General features: G+C 45.2%; 1 protein-coding gene across 2 annotated transcripts in view; it reads left to right on the top strand.

Moving 5' to 3' along the window:
* kiaa1549la (KIAA1549-like a) overlaps nt 1-16,924 on the top strand; it is a 235,322-nt gene extending 218,398 nt beyond the window's left edge. The window contains exons 19-26 of one of the 2 annotated variants that reach the window (XM_034177216.1): nt 6,814-7,055; nt 7,143-7,314; nt 8,479-8,576; nt 12,420-12,565; nt 12,661-12,815; nt 12,906-12,992; nt 13,837-13,841; nt 14,819-16,924. In XM_034177216.1, the coding sequence (XP_034033107.1) occupies nt 6,814-7,055; nt 7,143-7,314; nt 8,479-8,576; nt 12,420-12,565; nt 12,661-12,815; nt 12,906-12,935 (843 nt within the window). In that variant the 3' untranslated portion in view covers nt 12,936-12,992; nt 13,837-13,841; nt 14,819-16,924. The remainder of the gene's footprint in view (nt 1-6,813; nt 7,056-7,142; nt 7,315-8,478; nt 8,577-12,419; nt 12,566-12,660; nt 12,816-12,905; nt 12,993-13,836; nt 13,842-14,818) is intronic. The other variant, XM_034177217.1, reaches the window with a different exon arrangement.
* Nucleotides 16,925-18,203: the final 1,279 nt, after the last annotated feature.

Raw genomic sequence — 18,203 nt, 5'->3', positions numbered from 1 at the left:
GCTAGGGAAATGCACAGGGCCAAACCGAGAACAGATGACGGAATGAGGAGGCTGGTCCGCGGGGAGTGTTTTCTCTGCAGCTCAAAGGCACACATACAGAAAAACTGCCCCAAACAGCGACAAGACAACAACCGCCCTTAGAGACTGGGCTAAGGGGGGGTCATAACATTCACGTGGGACACACACAGATTGCCACACGACTCCCAGTTACAATCCTGAGCAGGGATTTAACCCTTCAAGCCCCAGCACTGGTGGACACGGGGTCAGAAGGGAATCTGCTAGACAGCAGATGGGCAAGGGAGGTAGGGCTCCCTCTGGTGGCGCTTCCTTCACCATTGCAGGTGCGGGCACTAGATGGCACCCTCCTCCCTTTAATCACACACAAGACACATCCAGTAACTCTGGTGGTGTCTGGAAACCATCGGGAGGAGATTGAGTTTTTTGTAACTCCTTCTACCTCCCACGTGATTTTGGGCTTCCCATGGATGTTGAAACACAATCCCCGGATTGATTGGCCATCTGGGGTAGTGGTTCAGTGGAGCGAAACCTGCCATCGGGTGTGTTTAGGATCCTCGGTTCCGCCCGGTTTGCATGCTAAGGAGGAGGTCAAAGTCCCTCCCAATCTGACGGCAGTGCCGGTTGAGTACCACGATCTTGCTGACGTCTTCAGCAAGGATCTGGCACTCACCCTTCCCCCGCACCGTCCGTACGATTGTGCCATTGATTTGGTTCCAGGCGTTGAGTTCCCGTCCAGCAGGCTGTACAACCTCTCACGACCTGAGCGCGAATCAATGGAGACCTACATCCGGGACTCATTAGCTGCCGGGCTGATCCGGAACTCCACCTCCCCGATGGGGGCAGGTTTCTTTTTTGTGGGCAAGAAAGATGGCGGACTCCGTCCATGCATTGATTACAGGGGGCTGAATGAGATTACGGTTCGCAACCGATACCCGTTGCCATTGTTGGATTCCGTGTTCACCCCCCTGCATGGAGCCAAAATCTTTACTAAGCTGGATCTTAGAAATGCGTATCACCTGGTTCGGATCCGGAAGGGAGACGAATGGAAGACGGCATTTAACACCTCGTTAGGTCACTTTGAGTACCTGGTCATGCCGTTCGGCCTCACCAACGCCCCTGCGACGTTCCAAGCCTTGGTTAACGACGTCTTGCGGGACTTCCTGCACCGATTCGTCTTCGTATATCTGGACGATATTCTCATCTTTTCTCCGGATCCTGAGACCCATGTCCAGCATGTACGTCAGGTCCTGCAGCGGTTGTTAGAGAACCGACTGTTTGTGAAGGGCGAGAAGTGCGAGTTTCACCGCACGTCTTTGTCCTTCCTGGGGTTTATCATCTCCTCTAACTCCGTCGCCCCTGATCCGGCCAAGGTTGCGGTGGTGAGAGATTGGCCCCAACCAACAAGCCGTAGGAAGCTGCAACAGTTCCTCGGCTTCGCTCATTTCTATAGGAGGTTCATCAAGGGCTACAGTCAGGTAGTTAGCCTCCTGACAGCCCTGACCTCTCCAAAAGTCCCCTTCACCTGGTCGGATCGGTGCAAAGCCGCGTTCAAGGAGTTGAAACGACGGTTCTCTACTGCGCCAGTTTTGGTGCAGCCCGACCCTAGCCGCAAGTTCGTGGTTGAAGTGGACGCCTCTGACTCAGGGATAGGAGTCGTGCTATCCCAGAGCGGAGAGACCGATAAGGTTCTTCACCCGTGTGCCTACTTTTCTCGCAGGTTGACCCAGGCTGAACGGAACTATGACGTCGGCAATCGAAAACTCCTTGCGGTGAAAGAGGCTCTTGAGGAGTGGAGACACCTGTTGGAGGGAGCGTCTGTACCGTTCACGGTTTTCACTGACCATCGGAACCTGGAGTATATCAGGACCGCCAAGCGGCTGAACCCCAGGCAAGCCCGCTGGTCACTGTTCTTCGGACGTTTTGACTTCCGGATCACCTATCGCCCCGGGACCAAGAACCAGAGATCGGATGCCTTGTCCCGGGTACACGAAGATGACCTCAAAACTGTGCTGTCAGATCCACCGGAGCCCATCATTCCGGAGTCCACTATCGTGGCCACCCTCACCTGGGACGTGGAGAAGACCGTCCGGGAGGCCCTGGCACGGAGCCCGGACCCCGGAACCGGTCCGAAGAATCGTCTGTACGTCCCACCAGAGGCCAGAGCTGCAGTCTTGGACTTTTGTCACAGTTCCAAGCTCTCCTGTCATCCAGGGGTGCGAAGGACCGTGGCAGTTGTCCGGCAGCGCTTCTGGTGGGCGTCTATGGAGGCCGACGTCCGGGAGTACATCCAGGCCTGCACCACCTGTGCCAGGGGCAAGGTAGACCACAAGAGGTCCCAAGGGCTTCTCCAGCCGCTTCCTGTGCCTCATCGCCCCTGGTCCCATATCGGCCTGGATTTCGTCACGGGCCTCCCGCCGTCCCAGGGCAACACCACCATCTTCACGATAGTGGACCGATTCTCCAAGGCGGCCCACTTCGTGGCCCTCCTGAAGCTCCCAACAGCCCAGGAGACAGCAGACCTCCTGGTCGACCACGTCGTCCATCTGCATGGGATACCTACCGATATCGTCTCTGATCGTGGTCCCCAGTTCTCCTCACACGTCTGGAGGAGCTTCTGCCGGGAACTGGGGGCCACTGTGAGCCTCTCGTCCGGGTATCACCCGCAGACCAATGGACAGGCAGAACGGGCCAATCAGGAATTGGAGCAAGCCCTGCGCTGTGTGACGTCCGCACACCCGACGGCCTGGAGTGAACATCTGGCCTGGATCGAGTATGCGCATAACAGCCAGGTGTCCTCTGCCACCGGCCTCTCCCCGTTTGAGGTGTGTTTGGGGTATCAGCCCCCATTGTTTCCCGTGGTGGAGGGAGAGGTCGGTGTGCCCTCGGTCCAGGCCCACCTGCGGAAGTGCCGTCGGGTGTGGCGCTCCGCCCGTTCTGCCTTGTTGAAGGCCCGGACGAGGGCGAAGGCCCGGACGAGGGCGACGACCCATGCGGACCGCCGGCGATCCCCGGCCCCTGCTTACCAGCCCGGGCAGGAGGTGTGGCTATCCACGAAGGACGTCCCCCTCCAGGTGGACTCTCCGAAACTCAAGGACAGGTATATTGGACCATACAGAATCCTCAAAATCCTCAGTCCTGCCGCAGTGAAGCTCCAACTCCCGGCTTCACTGCGGATCCACCCAGTCTTTCATGTGTCCAGGATCAAGCCTCACCACACCTCACCCCTCTGTGCTCCCAGTCCGGTGCCGCCTCCTGCCCGGATCATTGACGGGGAGCCGGCTTGGACAGTGCGCCGGCTCCTGGACGTCCGTCGAATGGGCCGGGGGTTCCAATATCTGGTGGACTGGGAGGGGTATGGACCCGAAGAACGCTCCTGGGTGAAGAGGAGCTTCATCCTGGATCCGGCCTTCCTGGCCGATTTCTACCGTCGACACCCCGATAAGCCTGGTCAGGCACCAGGAGGCGCCCGTTGAGAGGGGGGTCCTGTTGTGTGGGCCGCCAGAAGAGGAGGTACTGCTGGCCCACCACCAGAGGGTGCCCTGCCTGAAGTGCGGGCTTCAGGCACGAGAGGGCGCTGCTGCCACGGACACAGCCGGGAGTGACAGCTGTCACTCATTATTTCCTGACAGCTGTCACTCATTCTTCATCATCTCACTCCATAAAACCCAGACGTCATCTCCACCTCATCGCCGAGATATCGAACTTCTATGGAGGTAACTTTCTCTGCCTGTATTGATTGATTGTGTTGCAGCTGTCTTACCAGAGGACCGGCGTGGTCGCGACTGTTTCGTCCTATGTCCCGTCAGATAAGTGGTTACACAGACGCTGCACGAGTGTGTATTAGAGGTGGAGGTGGCATTCCCACCGTTGTTGTTACGGGGTGTACACACACCCGCACTTGACTGTTTTTGCTCTTCGCCAGCAGTACCAGATCCGACAGTTGGGGACGGTGATCACCTGGAAATTCGGGACTTGGCGGCTCCAGTATTCACCAGGTTCACTGGCGGCGGAAATCGTGTGGTTCCGGCTCTTCTCAGGACAGACGTCTTCTATCCTCGAGCCTGCCCACACGTCACCTTTGTGGATTGACTGTTATCAAATTCTGAGATTGTCTGTATATTCGTTGTGCACCTTCACAACATTAAATTGTTACTTTTTGGCTCATCTATTGACCGTTCATTTGCGCCCCTGTTGTGGGTCCGTGTCACTACACTTTGACAACAGTTCTTACTCTCACCTATGGTCATGAGTGTTGGGTCATGACTGAAAGAACTAGATCGCGGGTACAAGTGGCCAAAATGGGCTTCTTCATGAGGGTGGCTGGTGTCTCCCTTCGAGATAGGGTGAGAAGTTCGGTCATCTGTGGGGAGCTCGGAGTAGAGTCGCTGCTCCTGGGGCTCCTTTCAATGCTGTTGCTTCAACGCTGTTGCCCCCGCAACCCGAACCTGGAAAAGTGGTTGAAGATGAGTCAGTGAGACTTCTCATTTATTTTTAGCCCCGCCTACCTGACGGCGTAGCGACTGTTGTCGCTGCAAAACACCCACTCTGATTAAAAACAAATGACAGCTGGTTGCTTTGACTCTGTTGCTTGTAGCAAATGTAACCCAGGGATTAGAGTTATCAAGGCGAAAATCGTCTAAACCTGATCAGAATTACTGGCACACCTGAATTTTAAGTGCAGAAATTCACACATGCTCAGAAATAATAATAATAATAATAATAACAATATTAATGATGATCTTATATATAAAGCGCCTCAGATGTGTCTGTCTGTCTGTGTGTTCTTCTGTGTGGGTCCACAGCCTATTTTTGGGTAAAGAGGTGGAGCCTCAGTGATGCGGTGCGTCACCTGGGCGTTACAAATGAAGCCTGAGCACTGACAAGATCAGCTAACAGGCTAACCTAATTTCGGATGTTTATTAAATCATATTTTTCTGGGCTGAGCAGTAGTTCTCGTAATGGTTTTGCTTTGGTGTGGCCATTAAAAATTATGATCCGCTTATTTTGACAGTAATTGTAGATTAATGACATGGGTCCTGGGTGCCAACCATCCAGGCAGAGATGGGTTGGTCCATCCCCACCTCCAGAAAGTAGCTGTCTCTCGACCACAGCCAGGTAACACACGGGGTCCCCCTGGGCTTTTTCCAGTTGCCAGTTGGATCATGTTCCTAGAAACAAGTCACATTGCTAACATCTTGACCTCTAATTTCCTGCTTTTAAACTCAGATAAAACTGAAGTTATTGTACTTGGCCCCACAAATCTTAGAAACATGGTGTCTAACCAGATCCTTACTGTGGATGGCATTACCCTGACCTCTAGTAATACTGTGAGAAATCTTGGAGTCATTTTTGATCAGGATATGTCATTCAAAGCGCATATTAAACAAATATGTAGGACTGCTTTTTTGCATTTACGCAATATCTCTAAAATCAGAAAGGTCTTGTCTCAGAGTGATGCTGAAAAACTAATTCATGCATTTATTTCCTCTAGGCTGGACTATTGTAATTCATTATTATCAGGTTGTCCTAAAAGTTCCCTAAAAAGCCTTCAGTTAATTCAAAATGCTGCAGCTAGAGTACTGACGGGGACTAGAAGGAGAGAGCATATCTCACCCATATTGGCCTCTCTTCATTGGCTTCCTGTTAATTCTAGAATAGAATTTAAAATTCTTCTTCTTACTTATAAGGTTTTGAATAATCAGGTCCCATCTTATCTTAGGGACCTCGTAGTACCATATCACCCCAATAGAGCGCTTCGCTCTCAGACTGCAGGCTTACTTGTAGTTCCTAGGGTTTGTAAGAGTAGAATGGGAGGCAGAGCCTTCAGCTTTCAGGCTCCTCTCCTGTGGAACCAGCTCCCAATTCAGATCAGGGAGACAGACACCCTCTCTACTTTTAAGATTAGGCTTAAAACTTTCCTTTTTGCTAAAGCTTATAGTTAGGGCTGGATCAGGTGACCCTGAACCATCCCTTAGTTATGCTGCTATAGACGTAGACTGCTGGGGGGTTCCCATGATGCACTGTTTCTTTCTCTTTTTGCTCTGTATGCACCACTCTGCATTTAATCATTAGTGATCGATCTCTGCTCCCCTCCACAGCATGTCTTTTTCCTGGTTCTCTCCCTCAGCCCCAACCAGTCCCAGCAGAAGACTGCCCCTCCCTGAGCCTGGTTCTGCTGGAGGTTTCTTCCTGTTAAAAGGGAGTTTTTCCTTCCCACTGTAGCCAAGTGCTTGCTCACAGGGGGTCGTTTTGACCGTTGGGGTTTTACATAATTATTGTATGGCCTTGCCTTACAATATAAAGCGCCTTGGGGCAACTGTTTGTTGTGATTTGGCGCTATATAAAAAAATTGATTGAATTGATTGATTATGTTCCCTCACAATGCGGCTTACATCAATCACTAAACAGGATGGTACTGTACAGTCTGGATCAGGAAGTGGACCCCCCCCCCAAAAAAAAGCAAGAAGGAGACTAGTGAGGGAAGCCACCAAGACACCTAGGACAACTCTGAAGGATTTACAGGCTTCTGTGGCTGTGATTCCAGAGATTGCGTCGCGTAACGTCTTTTGCATCATCAGTCACAGCTTCATGGTGGAGTGGAGTAGGGAAGCATTTTAATACAAGCAAACAGAACAAATACAGGCTCCCATGTGCCCACCCAGTTGCAGGGAAAACTTCTCTAAATACGCTGATGATTCCACCAGATGTTTGAAGAAAAAAGTCGTGTGCACTATCTACAGTACACATTTGAACTCCACCATCCACTGGCCTCGTTGATGATTTTGTGCTCCACAGGGTGAACCAGAACCTTTTGAGGAGACGAATGTGGACCGTCTGATGAGCTCTCTGGGCTACACCGCTGGATCCACCAGTACCGGCAAAGGCAGCCTGGGGGTGAAGGCTCACCGCGGCTCCGACTCCTCCACACTCAGCTCACAGCCGTCCATCGACGAAGTCCGCACGCAGATGCACATGTTGCTAGGCAACGCCTTCAGCCTGGCACCTCCGGACCACGACCCCCCCTCCCCTCCAACAAAGTAAAATTCTATTTTTCTCGAAGTTGTTTTGCTCTTAAGTCACATTTATGGTGGTGTGTACAGTAACTATGAACCACATTTCATCAGCAGACACCGCCATCACCTGCACCACGCCCACAGCGCTTACAACCCGTCCCACACCAGCCGCTACAGCGACGGGGTGACCAGCGCCCCCGGAACCATGAACCATCCCTGTGGAGGCCGGCAGAGAAGCATGACAGGCTATGAGGACATGCACCAGTGCAGCCTCCCAAAACCGGTGAGCAAAGGGGGTGAATTTTACACTGAATGAATCAGGTGAAAAACACCAGTCAGGTGTTGGAAAGAAAATCCAAAATAAATGAGCGGATGGACGATTTGCACAAGTGTACTACAGGATGAAGTAAAAAAAAAAGTTTTAGAGTTTTACAACTCGACCAATATAGATTTTTTCGGGGGGCTGATACCGATACTAAAATTTGCGATACTGATATATCTGACGATATCCATAAAAATGACAATGATTCCAACCATTTATCAAACCCCTATGGCCAAAAAAAGTAATTGAGGCTTTATCTTTTACAGTTTAAACATAAAATTTATGATAAATAACTATAAATATAACCAACAATCAACCAACATACGCCATGCTGTCTTCACTCGGCTTGGCTGTCATTGCTTTGCATTGTTCATTTACATAAAACAGACTTTTCATCTATTTTGACAAGGCCTAGCTGGCTCTTGTTGCTGTAAAACTCTGCCCACTCTGATTGATAATTATCAGTTAGAGTGGGCGTGGGCTACCATTCATTATAATGAATGGTAGCTGATTGCTTTGATTGTGTCTGTTGTAGCTAATGGTGACCGAGGGGTAATGGGGGTCCCAGCCAGGCTTGACAGCATTGGAAACAATTGTTGGACGAACTATGCAATGACACCATATCCAATAGCCAAAGTATTTTTCTGCATTATTTATTTGGTAAAATCAAGTGTTTATATCAGGAAAAGTAACACTGATATCTGTTTGTCTGTGAAAGGCTCATATCGGCCAACTGATGTATTGGTCGAGCTCTGCTTTGTTTTGTGTGCACTTCTTCATTTTGTGTGTTCCTACTGAGGAATTACTGAGGGGGAACATATTCTAAGACTTGTATCTCTTCAACCAGAGACAACAGATCCATAGTAACGATGCACCATAGTTGCAGGTCACAATCACAGTCAATGTTGCACTACTCCAGCATCGCTATTGAGTCGAACATTGTGTGTTGGCTCTGCCTACTGTACATTAACAACAATTTGCACACATATAAGCTGCTGCGTGACCCCGTCAGTCCTTTTTCCTTTATCTGAATTTGTCACACATGTAATCTGTTTTGGTCGTTTTCAGTGTTAGTATCCAAATGCTGATCAGCGTTGACTGAGTTGTTAATTTTGGTTTTTGCAGGGCTTCAGGTTCACTCAGCTTCCTGACATGGGCATCGGATCTCCACCACCTCTGATCCCCTCAAGACCAGGACCACCTCCTGGGACCTCAATACGATGGTACAACCCCCCCACCCACACAAACACAAGCTGTGCGGACTTCTGTTAAATCCCATAAGATTTACCTGAATATAAACATTCATAGTCCTAATGTCCCCAAATAGGTGAGTCTAATATTCCAATAGACTGTAAATCCTGAGATGTCCAAACAACCAAAACATTTTGAGGCTGATAAATACCACAAACCCTTTACGTTTACTCAATTCAGATGAGTCAACCTCTAAAACTTATTTTGTTGAAATAAAATAAAAGTGGTGAATTTATATTAAATAAACATCTGTACCTTAATTCTCTGAGGCCCAAATCTGTGTGTCTGTTATATCTTAGTTAGCAAGTTAGTAAGTTAGTTAGTTAGGTAGACTGTCTAGTGAAAAACTCAAAACAGTTATATTGTCATTTTTTTCCAAGCTACAGATTTTTCAAAGAAAAACTTTAACTGTTTTATAGCACATTGCTCACAATGGAGGCGCTTTGCTCATGTTAAAATTAGCCTGTTAGCATCTGGTACTATGCAGCATCTGATAGAATCACAGTATGTGACAGTATCCAGTTTTCATGCTAAGGTTCGCCCATTAGCATCTCCTGTTACATGAGTCCATTAGAATCACAATATGTGACTTTCATGCTAATGCTAGCCCATTAGTATCTCACATTATGTGACTCTCTTTAGAATCATGATATGTGACACTAGTGAATGCTCATGCTAAGGTTATCCCATTAGCAACTTACGTGATGTGACGCTAGTGAGTTTTCTTGGTAACACAATTAGCATATGGTGTTTCGTGACACCTGTTAGAATAGTGGTATGCGATGCAAGTGGGTTTTCATTCTAATGTTAGACCATTAGCATCTCGTGTTATGTGATGCTAGCGAATTCTCATGCTAACATTAGCCTATTAGCATCTTGCGTTATGCGACTTCCGTTAGTTTCTCATTATGTGATGCTAGCGAGTTTTCATGCCTTTAGCATCGCATTATGTGATGCCTGTATGTAGCATGTTACGTGACACCTAGATAGCTTTCACGCTAATATGGAAAACATTTCTCACTGTTTTCCTTATAACTGCTCAGAGTTATGGTGGTCAAATGTCCTCCTTTTGCCACAAATTGAGATTGTTTCTCAGTTTTGAAACATGCGTTTTTGAAAGCCGGACTGTCAATAACAATGCCTGAAACCATCTCAATTTGTGGCAAAAGGAGGACATCTGGCCACCCTACTCAGAGTGACGGCTAAAGTTCTTCCATCCAACTGGCTGCAAAAGTGATCATTTAGTTGCTTAATATTAAAGGAGTGTGTGTTTGTGTCATCCATTAAGTTGTATTTTATATTTTAATATAATACATGTTGCAGTGACACCCCCCCCCCCCCCAACACACACACACACACGTGCATGCACACTGCTGACTAATTTTTATTTCTGTGAGCACTGTGCATTAAGTAATTCCAGTGTATCTGTAAATGCGACATAAATATGTGTAATTTTGCAGAGGAGAGCAAGAAACGGAAGCAGAATCTAAATGATTAATCAGTCCTCTCCCATATGTTCGTGGGCATCACTTGAACTCAGCGGCTTCTTCATTTGGATGCTGTTGCCGTGCACGCCATGTTGCTGGGCGCCTTGGCTCTGCAGAGTGATTGGCTGTTTGTGGAAGCTCACTCTCACCACCCGGTGAAAGTAAACGGTAGTTAGACGTGCAGTGGCGAGCGCGGCGTGCTGCAGCCTGATGTCACCGGCCGTGCAGACACCTGTGCAGACTTCAGAACTCGCACAAGCGTTCTTCTCTCCTCAGTTAATTAGTCCTCTGCAGGTATTTCTTTAACCAGAGCGGATTCAAAATTTAAAACAAAATCACACCTTTTGGCACAAAATCACCATCAGCAGCAAAGTTTTTATGTTTTGTGTGAAAAAGGGTTTGATTGTAAGATTTTCCTCTCGAGCTGTTCCAGGTAACAAAAATGAGAACAACATGTTCTTGGGAGTGGCAGTTTAAAAATAAATAAATAAATCAGTAAAATTGATTTAAAGTGAACAATCATTGGGGATTTTAGTCTCACTACACCAAACATCTTGACAGTTGGATGAACTGAGGTCTCTCTCTCTCTCTCTCTCTCTCTCTCTCTCTCTCACGCACACACACACGTGCACGCACAGATATGGGCCACTTTGAGCAGCAGTGTGCTTAACTCCGTACACTACAAATACTAAAAATGTAGAGATTTGCACTTACTGTATGTAAGTGATTATTTAATATGGGAGACATAAGTGTGTGTTTATTGTCAGACTGCCAGTGTGTAGTGTGTTTAGATTGAGAGAGTGATGCCATTTTGGTTCCAACTGTGCTGAACTACTTTAATGTTTTGAAGCTTTAATGTTTTCAACATTTAAAAAAAAAATAATAATTTAACCACATACAGAAACACATCCAGGTACAGGTGCTATCAAAATAAATATAAAAATAGTTAAGCTATCAAATTGACATAAATTTACAATTTATGATGATTTATTTAATTAATTTAAAGCCTGATTTATGCAGCTGCTGCTCTTTAACTCTGTGTCATGCAGTGACGTGTGTGACAGTTTTAAAGTTCTCCGTCTGGATTATGTTTTATTCTGGACTAATTTGACCCTCAACAAGCTTTTCTTTCTACAATCATCACCTCCAAATCAAAGGTAAGATGAACAATTTCCTCTTTTGTACCAACTTTGTGCTGTAAATGTGTTTCTGATCCATTTATCAGCGTGCGCACTGTAAAAACTGTTATAATATGATAACAGACGAAGGATTGAAAGCAGAAAAGTGTCAAATCACAGCCTGCACGTCAGTCTGCGGGTCCGAGTCTGAGCACTGTGTGAAAAAAAAACTGTCGGGCTTTTAATCACGGAAATGACTCCGGTCCCACATGCGAAGGGTTTTTAATGGAAATACATTGCGATCAGACGGGACATTTTATCCGATGTGAACGAAAATCCGGTGTACGAAATCTGTTATATATACAGTTGTTTACTACATGGAAAACAATACAAACCTTTGGGACTTTTTTTATCCGGTGACTGTGAATATCCAGTTTATACGATGACAGTTTAGGTGAGTTTTACTGTACATGGGACTGAACAATAAATTTACCTCTCAAAGCTTTGATGATGAAGTCACTTCAATCCCATTCAGCTGACTTTATTTTCCCAAATTTTTCTTCTGTTCAGATCTGAAGGGAATCTGCACATCTTGAAACCTTTGTTGTGCCTCCAAATGTACAACAACCTGGTATTTTCAGTGAATAAATAAATGAAATAACTGGATTTACATGCATATAGATTAACAGCAAACTCTATTTTGAATCTGAGATGGGACCATGAGTCACGTGACTGATTTTTTTTCGCCTCGTCATGCCGCCACTCTCTCTCAATTTAGGCACACTACCAATGTGCACCCCCCCCCACACACACACACACACACCGTGTTGTGTGTTTAGTTGTCAGAAGGTTCTTCCTGTGATTTAAGTTTGAAAAAAGTCAGTCTTAGTGATTCTCAGGGACCAAAGGCTCTTAAACACAACATAATATACTGTATTTTATGTGCACATTACTTTTCTGGAAACCATTAGCCAAAGCACGCTGCTGTGATGATTTGCCCCCCCCCCCCCCCCCCCCCCCAAAAAAAAAACACTTCCTGTTTTTAAATTGTCTTGAAGCTTGTTTTCTGACTATATATATATGAAAATAATCTTGGCTTCTTGTTCGTACAGGCTTCGGTGGGTTTTGCGTAGCTTTAAACACCATGTTAAACGTTAACTGGTTTCTTTTTGCATGCATCGTGCTAACGTCTGTCCCTCTGCACAAACAGTTCCACGCCTGACGTTAGCCTGAAGCCGCGCATATCAGAAGCCTCAGAGCTGCAGGCTCTGCAGCACAACGGCGCCCCCTACCTGCCTGTGTCCAGGACTCCCTTCCCTGCTGTCACAGTTGACCAGTCGATTAGCACCTACTCAGGTACGTGTTGAAACGCATCTGCTGACATTCACAACGTGTTTCTTTCCACTGTGAGCTGCTCTCTCATTGGTCACATCGTTGCGTGCGTCTGACAGGAAACCCAATAACAGCAGTCTATGCTATATCAGCTAACCGCCCGGGTTACTCAGACTACTATGTCATGTCGCCGCCGTCATCGTACCGTAGCCCATCTTGGATGTCCTACCCGCCTGAACCAGAAGACCTGCCGCGTCAGTGGAATGACACACCGGTGAGACGCATATGTACTTTTGCCTGTTATTACATAACAAGCTGAACCATATGTTTCAGGTTTACATCTGAAGTGTTTTTCTCTTCGCAGAATTCCCGCCACCTTGAAACAATCTGTTGAAGTCGGTCTGCTAGTGACGCCGAGCGGAAACGGCCGATAAAGTCAGTGGGTCATTTTGTCAGTTTACTGTTAATTTCAATAAACAAGAAGAAGTGTCAATCTTTAAATACTGTTCACTTAACTCTGAGATATGGTCAGATGAAAGATGTTTAATTAGATGAACTGTACAGAAAAACTCGACCTGCTCACTATTAAATCACAGCCCCGCAAAGATCGTTTCAAGATGCATTTGGCAGATCTCCACAGTTCCACCTGCATTGGTGAAATATCAGCTTTTAGAATGTGTACATACCATATTGTTTGGAATATAAGGTGACCCTGATTATAAGCCCCCCATTCCCAAAATTTTTGGAAAAAGAATTTATGAAAAAGAAATCTTTTTTTTTTTTTCAAACAAAGAAAATGCTTTAATGGAAAATCATGCAAATAATAGTACATTTGTTGGGAAGCCCCTCATTTCTTTTTCAGCCATTTACTGGCTTCTCTTGGAAGTATTTTTCAAAACACTGTAAGCTTTTCTGACTGTGTTGGTGCTGGCCACCTTCTTGCATTGCACTTTCGTTCTTTTTTTCATGGATACTTGAGAGTCATTTGAGTCTGCTGCGTGATCACCACAGGCTTAAAGTTTGCATTATAACTTCTCAGTTGTGTAGGCCCGTATTTATTTAGCATTTGTTTCTTAGCAGGAAACCGCTGTCATGGCCCTGTGGAGTGCTTCATCCTAGAGTTTTTATTATAAAACGTGTTGCAGATGGGTTTTGTTTCTATGACAACAATAAATTGCTAAGAAAAATTGCTAAGAACTAACTTAAAATTTGTTCTTTGATTAAAAAAACAACACTTAACAGCAACATTTATGGCCTGATTTACTAAAGGTTTGAGTGTGTAAAAACGTACACAGACACCATTGCACTCGCAAATACACATGCCAGTGCACAATGATGATGCATCTATCCATTTAGTGCGTTTGTGTTTATGAATATGCCATTTGAGTTTGTCCACTTCAGTGCACAAAATTCTGGGAGCAAACATGCAATAGGTGAGGTTTGCACACGTCTCATGATTTATCATGGCTTTGTGCACATTGTTGGTGCACAAACATGCTTAGTTATGTCACAGAGTTCATGCATAATAAACACTCTTTGCTGCAAATCATTGATTTTATTCCAGTTTGTGCTTATGGCCGTTAACACTTGCACAATCCTCATTTACTTACGTCATGTTACCCCCTGAATCAACTGCGCATTTATTCTTAGTAAATCACCTGTAAAGCTGTCTCCACCCCAGTGTGCAAAACCTTAGACTGCCCACACAATTTAGCACTCGGTATCTGGGATCTTAGTAAATCAGGCCATTAGACTCCACACGAAGTTAAGCAGAGGGTTACTTCATCTCTGTGAGGTACACGTGTTTCACAGGTATTTAGTGCCACCTGTTGTTGTGGATGTATTAACGTGTAAAAGATTTGACCTCTAATATAAGACCACCCTGTTTTTTTTTTAAAGATGGATTTCCAAGAAAAATATGTTACAGACTTGTATTCTGAACAATTCTGGTGCATTTTAAGAGGATTTTGCATCACTGCCTAGTTATGAGCCATTACAATTACACAGTGAGGCAGTGGAAGTAAACTGTGTACAAAATTGTATCAATATCATATTAACTTTGTGTGTAATGCGGCGTAGTTTTATAAAATCCTTTCTTATCTCAGTACATATCTCAGACAGTGACTAATACACTCAGGTAGTGACCAAGGTCCCACAAGAAGTCATCCCTCTATGATTCCAACCCCGCCCACTACTCTAGACTGTCCGTTAGTGTGATTCTGGTGCTTTGATGTGCAGCATCATTCTTCTCACCTGTGCTGACTTTGTCTTCCTCCAGGCACTGGCCTCCTTCTCACCAAAACCTCTCTGGAGTTTCACTTTGACTGGACATCTGACATTTCTGATCCGCTGTAATCTACATATCACCCGTGCCCGGGCCTCTCCTACTGGCTCTCAACAGTCCTGGTCTTCATGTCTGACTCAAAGCCTTTCTCATCCTCGAACCTCAGCTAATACCCCTCTTTCCCATAAGCCCTTTCACCTGGCTGAAGCTTTGCAAACGCTCAGCCATAGGTCCCTGCTCCCTGAGCCCCTGACCTCGTTCACCCTTACCGTCTGCACCGTTTCTGTGTCGGGGGCCACGTGTGTGGCGACCCTATCAGCACCACCTTACAGCGAGCGCACCTTCATGCTGCTGAACTGAGCCGAGCTGAACTGCGTGCAGCTGGACTGTGTGTCCCTATATGGTTCAAACATGACCGTTACACGCAAGAGCTCCAGTGTAGCGAAGGCCACCGAAAAAACTGCCCCAAAAATCGTTGTACAGTAACTGCCATTTGTCCAGCAGAGGGCAGCACACAGCACTGCGTTATCACTGCAGTAATGCGCCAGCAACGGCCAGTAGTTCAGTCCTCATTTGAACTGGATTTGCCTGGGGTCATCCTGGACTTGTCCCTAAGGTCCACCAGAAAGCCAGGACAGACTTAAAACTGTGCTTTTTTAAAAATTAATTTAAATTCTTATCTAAATCTTCTCCAGCTGGTAAATATGTGTATTTTAAAAACAAATGGGGGAAAAAACAAATTTTTTGTCGCAAGCTGTCAACGTTTCCGTTTTTAGGTATTTTTGTGTGCTTCGTCTTTATTTTGTGCATTGGTTATGATCAATGGATTACTGTACCAAAAAAAAAAGAGGAAAAAAAAAAAGCATAAAGAGTGTTTTCGTTTCACTCGCTTTATTTCAAGGCAAAAAAAAAGCAACGTGGAGAAATCAGTGGCTTCGTTGTCTGTGGCTACTATGACATTTCTGTACTTTTTGAACGGATTACTTTTTACCGTCATCAGATTAAGCAACAAAAGAGGAATTCTGTTCTGTCAGCCATCGAATTTCAAAATTTGATCTGTAAACCGTTTAACACACCTGGATGAAAAACTCTGAAATATTCAACTCGGAAGGCACTTCCACGGGTTAAGATTTTCCAAAGAGATCCCAGATTCCACCATGGATAAAGTGTCCATGTGATTCCAGTTGTGTTTGGACGTGGCTCACGTGACCAGTATTCTTACCTGGGGGGAGAAACAAACAGCAACAAAAAAACCTTTTACTTGAAAGATGTCTACTGTATTCTACTGTATATAAAAAAAAGACTTTTAGTTATTTTGTTCTTTATCAAGAAATCAGTTGGATGGACTTCTGGTGTCGTACTGTTCAGCAGACCTGCATGGCTCGGAGGGGAACAACACATAAGGTGAAAATGTATTTGTGTATATAGAGATGATCTAAGAAGAGATTTTATGTGTGCACTGTGTGAGGGATGCTTTGCTCAGATGTTATTCTGATGCCATGTTTCTTCCTTTATTAGTTTCATCGTCTTTATGATGAAGGGTGGTTCGACTGTTTATGAATGAACACATTATCTGGATCATCTTGTCCTGTGATCCTCGTAGTACTAACGCAGCACTTATACTTCAGATATTCTATGACAAATGAGAGTTTTGAGTGACAGGCGGTCAGGAGGTGTTAACTTTACATTTGAACAAAACTAATATAGCCATAATAGTAAAAAAAAAAAGTGCAAGTTTTTTTTTTAGTTCAGAGAATTTCTAAAGTCTAGTTATGGAATTATTTGGTGCAATTAAAACTCTGTGCATACTGTATGTAAGGCTCATTGCGTAGAAGGTACTAACGGGGATTATAGCCATATATTAACCTTGCAAAGTGGAAATAAAACAGCTGAGGTGTACAGTGTTAGCCTGACGGTCAGTATTTTCTTATAGAGCGTGTTTGGTAAACAGCACCAAAATAAGAGTTTATCAGATGTAGATTAAGTGTTTCACGGTTGAGAATGAGAAAGATGAACAGTGTAGGAAAAAGTATATTTGTACCTGCACTTTCATGAATATCCCACATTTTTGCAGAAAACAGCAGAATCAATGCAAAAAATGCTGTTGTATAGAAAGCAATACTCCTAAATCAATCTACATAATCATTTAGAAGTAGTCCATGGGCCAAGCAGGTTTTCTGTACCACATATGGTCTCAATCGCAGTATACTATATCCTACACAAAAATACATACCCTTCCCAGGGTGGTAGGTAGAGTCAGGGTGGTAACAACGAAGGGTGATACAAGGGTCAAACTTTAAACATGCTCTAATTATGTTTAAAATCATAACATATTATTTGTCTGATTATAAGGATTCCAAAAATACATAGTTTGGACGATCTGTAATCGAATGTTATGGAGTTATGGGGTAAAAATGGCAAAAAATAGTCACAAAGGCTGATGTAAGGTTGCATAGGGAGCTGAAATTTAATTATCTCTAATTCTGTTAAGAAGTCATGCAAGTTATTTTATTAAGATAACAGAGTTTAAAAAAATGCTTAGTTATCACTTTACATGGTAGATTATGCTGGAAAATCCAAGGCACAGCAGTCAAAACTATTCCAAATATTAATCCTGTGAGCTCAACCAATAATTTGAATCACTTTTTACCAACACTGGAGCAAGTTTGTTTTTAAACCCTGGGTTTTTATGATCAGACAAGTAATGGATATTCTTTTCAACATGATTTCAGCATTTTTAGATTTTGACCCCGTGTAGGCTTTCAATGACTTCCTGGTCTTGGCCCTCAGACGTGTATCTGTATGTGGTGAACGTGTTGAACTCATAGAAACTTTCACTTATCTTGTCAGTGGCGTTCATGTCTCTGGGTCTTCTGCCTTTGAGATTGAGAGATGCCTAGGAGTCATGAGGTCGCTGGACAGAGGTCTTTACTGCTCATGATGTCTGCTGGAGAACATAGACTAAGGTCCATGTCTTTAGGGTCCTGGTCCTTCCTGGAGGCTAACCAGTGATCTAAAAGGCGATGACTGGATGTTTTTGGTCTCAGGTCTGTTGGGCTCACTTGCATTGTGAGAGAACTTGAGGTACGACATTTTAGCCATGTGGCGTGTTTGTCTGTGCGTGTGATCCAGCACACAGCTGTCTCTGTGTTGAGAACCCCATTGGCTGGAGAATGCCAAGAACACATCCACATGTGACATGGTTGTGACAGACACATGGTTCATTTGGAGAGATGGCGATGGAGTAGGTGGTTGGAGTCCACGACTCAAGGTGGTTTTGTGGTGCAATAATATTAGTGCATGCTCCCGGACCTGACCTGAATCGTCTTTTATTGACCCCTACCTGACTCTAGCTGCCACTCTGGGATGGATACCGTA

Source organism: Thalassophryne amazonica, chromosome 8, assembly GCF_902500255.1.
Source record: "Thalassophryne amazonica chromosome 8, fThaAma1.1, whole genome shotgun sequence".
NCBI classification, from domain to species: Eukaryota; Metazoa; Chordata; class Actinopteri; order Batrachoidiformes; family Batrachoididae; genus Thalassophryne; species Thalassophryne amazonica.
The sequence above is the reverse complement of the archived record's forward strand: the minus strand, read 5'-3'. Positions and strand labels throughout refer to the sequence as shown.